The sequence below is a fragment of the Arachis duranensis genome, chromosome 3, assembly GCF_000817695.3.
Source record: "Arachis duranensis cultivar V14167 chromosome 3, aradu.V14167.gnm2.J7QH, whole genome shotgun sequence".
Classification (NCBI taxonomy): domain Eukaryota; kingdom Viridiplantae; phylum Streptophyta; class Magnoliopsida; order Fabales; family Fabaceae; genus Arachis; species Arachis duranensis.
The window spans coordinates 49,605,972-49,611,272 of record NC_029774.3 but is presented as its reverse complement, the minus strand read 5'-3'; the positions used below and the strand labels follow the sequence as shown (position 1 = coordinate 49,611,272).

Sequence of the window (5,301 nt, the reverse complement as noted above, 5' to 3'; positions counted from 1 at the left end):
GATTGAGATTTCGGGGAGGAGGTTGAGATCAGGGTTAGAATAAGGATAAGGTTTAATTACTCTGTTGGTTCTATAGTTTTGCGAATTAAGTCCTTGCACAAAAAAATTTTTTAATTGGGTGCCTACACTTTTGTTTCCTTTTATTTGGGTTCCTGCACCATTTTTTAGTTGGATCCCTATAAAATTAAGTCAATTACTACCAAGAAGGACCTAATTGAGAAAAAAAATAGTGCATGAACCCAATTAAAAGAAAAAAAAGTATAAGGATCTAATTGAAAATTTCGCGAAACTATAAGAACCAACGGAGTAATTAAACCTAAAGGTAATTTGGAGTTTCAGTGTTTGGATAATTTTATCGTATATATATGGAACCCATCTTTTATGGTTACAACTTTAAATTTTTTTTATGTGTAGATTTGTTAACGTTTAAAATTTTATAAGTGCCAAACGACATTTATTTTTGACAAATCGTTTATGCATTTGATCTAAATTTTTTTTAAAAATATTTAGATAACTATTTAGAAAGTACATAAAATATCAGAACAAATTTGATTTCTAGATTGTTTTTCATTTTTCAATACCTTGGTCAATAAAATCAATACAAAAAAATCTCTTTAATGTATAATTACCAAAATTTAAAAATAAAAATATCTCATTTTTTAATCATATTTACAGAAAATAACATCAAAATCTAATTTTTAGATCATCTTTTGAAAATATATATTTAACAGATTTTTTTTCAAATTTTAAAATATTTTAAATATATTTAATTTTTATCATTATCAAAAGTAAAAAATATTTTTGTCAGCATTTTAAAATTTTAAGACGATTTTGGTAGATTGATTTACATTATTACTCTTATTATATTTAGTATCAAATTCTACTATAATTAGTCCATTAAGATAAATATTTAATCTCACTTCAATTTATTTCGGGAGGGGGGATGGGGGTTTATATTTGAAGACCCTATTTTATCGAACTTCATAATCAAATTTTATGATTAATTAATATTTAATTGCATCCAATATCCTATATAATATATAAATAACTGTCGTATGCTTATTGTGACACAATTTGACGACAGTTGCCCTGTGGGCATGCATGTTAATAACGCGCTAATTATTTTTGATATGTTCATTACAGTTGTGTAATACATATAAATGAGGTTTTAGGTGTGTAATGTTTAATTATGGGACTTATAATTAGTTTTAAAGAAATCGTTAGTGTAGATTTGTTTAAAATTGTTACCAACGATTTGAGTGAAGAGAAACAATAATTAGAAAGTTTTGGATCAACAATCAATGGCTAGAATCAACTTAGAAAATGAGAGTAATGATTTCATGGTTGTAGAAATTTTGAAAAAAAAATTGTCTTATTTAAAATCGTTAATCTCATTTTCACAATTTTTTTGTTTCTTTCTGAAATCGTAAGTCACAATTTCTTATAACAATAAAAACTCCCATATCAGTGCATTATATCAAATTAGTGTAATATTAATGTATTACACTCTTCAGATTGTAATATCCAAAAAAATTAGTCCATGTTAACTTTGATTTTACTTTTTAATGCTAAATTGTTCTGCATAATATATAGTTGCCATATGTTATCATATATTCCTATTTTATTGGACCCATAAACTTTATCCATCTATGTAACTAGTACCATATAGTAACAAACTATTCTTCTTTTTTTTTTAATCAAAATTTTCAATTTCATTAGATTGTAACTACGCAAAAGGAAAATGGGTGATCGACAACCATAGACCTTTGTATTCAGGATTTGGTTGTAAACGATGGTTGTCAGGATCATGGGCTTGTCGCTTAACGCAACGCACTGATTTTGCATATGAAAATCTTCGATGGCAACCAAAAGATTGTGAATTAGAGGAATTTCAAGGATCAAAATTTCTTACAAGGTATTTCACTCTTTCACTCTATATGTATAGCAATATCAGAACATGTATAGGTTGCCCATATTTTATATCATGGATTGCTATTCATTAAAACTTTTTGCGTTTGTTTCAACTTTTAAAAGAATCGATGTAAAAACATTTTTTATATAATTTAATTTTACCTATAAAAAGAGGAAGAAGAAAGAATTGTGCGAGAAGTAATTTTTTTTATTAAAAACAATAACGTTTCTTGCCAAGAAAAAATTAAAACACTAAAATAAACACACCTTAAAGATTAACATACATAAATTTGTGTGCGTGCCAAATATATAGGTTTCAAAATTTTTATATGGTACTTTATTTGTGTGGCAATTATGCTATTATATCAATCGCATTGAATTAGGGGATTAAAATTACATGAATATGGAAAATTAATATGGTCTAAAGAAGTATATTTTAAAATTGAACATCCAACAAAATACATTTTAATCAGAAACAAATTTTTTATTGAGTTTTGGACTCTTTAACTCAAAAAAAAAAAAAACACTTTAACATAGAAAATAAGTAAAAAACATATTTCAAAGATATATTTGAGTGGCCCCAATTAGTGTGCACCACATGCAAAATAGACTTTGTTAACAATTAGTGTAGGATTTTCATGAATTATGGTTTGTGTGGCTAATAACAATTATGAATCAAACTCTTCTAAAATGATAAAGTGATCTTTAAATTAAAATAGCAGAATTTATATATAATAAATAGGTAAACAATGACCATCTTAGATTGAACAATATGAACAATTACTAATTAAATAAAAATATATTACATTTTTAAATTAACCATCTAAATTTTAATATTAAAATAACTATCCTACATCTAATAAAATAAATATCTGATATATCTATTATTCACATTATTTAATATTTTTAATGTCTACCTATACTTTTTCTGTATATATATATTTTTTCGCAATGAATGGTGGAACAAAAGAAATTGACCTATTAAATATTGGAACTCATTTTTAGTACACGACTACCATTTGGTGGTTGCAGGCCATGTACGAAATGCGTTTTGTTAGCACACGAGTCAATATTGGTGTAGCTAGTAGCAAAGCCTCTTTCACTAAATGCAATTTTTTTAATATATAAATGTGAGATTTCAGGATGCAACACAAAACTTTGGCATTTGTTGGAGACTCATTAGGCCGTCAACAGTTTCAGTCCTTAATGTGCATGATCACCGGTGGTGAGGAAATGCAAAATGTGGAAGATGTTGGAATAGAATATGGATTAGTTAAACCTGAGGGTGGTACTCACCCCCATGGTTATGCATACCGTTTCATAACCACTAATACTACCATTCTATACTATTGGTCTTCAACTCTCTGTGATACTCAACCTATTGATCCTACTGATCCGGAATCAGATGTTGCAATGCACCTTGACCAGCCTCCAGCATTCTTGCAGAAATATCTTCACAAGATACATGTGCTAGTTCTCAACACAGGTGAGTTCGCTTTGATTTTCTTTTTGAGGAAAAAAGCTTTGACTCATCAGCTTATAAATTATGAATTTAATTTGGATATATATAGTTTGCTTTCATTTTATTTTATTCAAAATACTAAACCTGAGTGTAGATTGGTTAAATTGTTTTCTATTCTATATGAGAAAGTATAGAGGACAGCACTTTTATTAAAATTTGACCAACATTTATAATAATTAATTGATAACTACAAATTACAAAATATGTTCGTCTCCTAGCACTCCTCATCTTTTATATATAACTTCTATAAAATATAAAATATAAAAATTAAATTAAACTTTATTGATATATTGGTATCTTGTTTTTCAAAACTATTTTATTTACACTAAAAATCACCAATTATATATTCGTATGTATTTATAGATATTGATTTATACAATTTTTTTTAATTAAATAATCAAACTTGCTATAATGCTATATAGTGAAATAATTAAACATGCAAATATACAATAGAAGAATAATTATATTTGTTTATAGCAGCATAATAATTTTTTTTAAAATACCAAATACGTGTTTCTATACTCGATAATTAATTTTTGGTATATATGCAGCATTATTAATGATTAAAATTGACAAATTAAACAAATAAAAAGTTATTTAGTTTTTATATAATATAAATCATAAATATAAAGTATTAACATGTAATATATATTCAGTTTAATTTAAAAATATAATCGAACTAATCAGTTTTTTTTTAACAAAAAAGTAAACAAATTGATTTTCTGTATTTTCATTAAATTTTAGTATTATTTATTTATTTTTTGTTTCTAATACGTTAGATCGATTTTAAAATAGGTCACCATTGGAATCGAGGAAAGCTGAAAGCTAATCGTTGGGTAATTTATATTAATGGTGTGCGAAGCACGGAGAAGGAGTTAGCAATGATTTGGCGCGCTAAGAATTTTACTGTTCATAGCGTGGTTAGTTGGGTGAATTCACAGATTCCGAAATATCCAAATTTAAAGGTGTTCTTTAGAAGCATCTCTCCAAGGCATTTTGTTGGTGGTGATTGGGACACAGGAGGCAGTTGTAATAATACTACACCAATGTCAGTGGGAAAGGAGATATTAGAAGAAGAGTCTAGCGATTTAAGTGTTGCAAGTGCTGTGAAAGGGACTGCAGTTAAGCTCTTGGATATAACAGCTCTTTCTCAACTTAGAGACGAGGCTCATTTATCACGTTTTAGAATGACACCTAATCCTGCTGCTGTTCAAGATTGTTTACACTGGTGTTTACCTGGTGTTCCTGATACATGGAATGAATTACTCTTTGCACAAATCTAGTTTAATTTGCATCCAAAGTTGAAACTGAAAATGTTATTTCTATTTCTACCAATTGGCTAAGGAAAGGTTGTGCACACTTTCAATGCCTCATCCATCAGTTTGTTAGATTATGTAGTAATGGGGTTCTCAGGATAGTTTTTTTTTTCATCGAAATTGTCAACCTAATACTGAGCAACTTGCTATATGCGGCATTTAGTTTTCTCTAGAATTTTTTGGAGGTCATCCAAATATGATGAGGTTTATTTGTGTAATCTTGGTAAATATATAATTTTTTCTTTTTCAATGTATGTTATTCTTGTATCCACAGAAAAGATATGTAGACGAGGATACAATAAAGACTAGTTATCCAAGATTAATGACGAGAAGAGTTCATCATAATCACTATTTAATAAGAACTTTCTCCTCTGTTTGAAAGGGAGTCCTAGGATAACTAATTAGAATATGAGAATTTCGAAACAAAAGCAAAATACATATTTCTAATATTTAGTAAGGGTACAACTAGAAAATTGTTTATTACAGATGGATTTATAGATAAATTTGGTCTCTTTTACTGATGAATTTTTTGTTACCGATGGATTTTGTCAT

At 27.5% G+C, this 5,301-nt stretch overlaps 1 protein-coding gene across 1 annotated transcript in view; it reads left to right on the top strand.

Moving 5' to 3' along the window:
• LOC107479167 (protein trichome birefringence-like 16) overlaps positions 1-5,032 on the top strand; it is a 12,809-nt gene extending 7,777 nt beyond the window's left edge. The window contains exons 5-7 of the mRNA XM_016099316.3: positions 1,720-1,915; positions 3,054-3,397; positions 4,229-5,032. Coding sequence (XP_015954802.2) covers positions 1,720-1,915; positions 3,054-3,397; positions 4,229-4,716 — 1,028 coding nt within the window. The 3' untranslated portion in view covers positions 4,717-5,032. The remainder of the gene's footprint in view (positions 1-1,719; positions 1,916-3,053; positions 3,398-4,228) is intronic.
• The last annotated feature ends 269 nt before the right edge of the window (positions 5,033-5,301 follow it).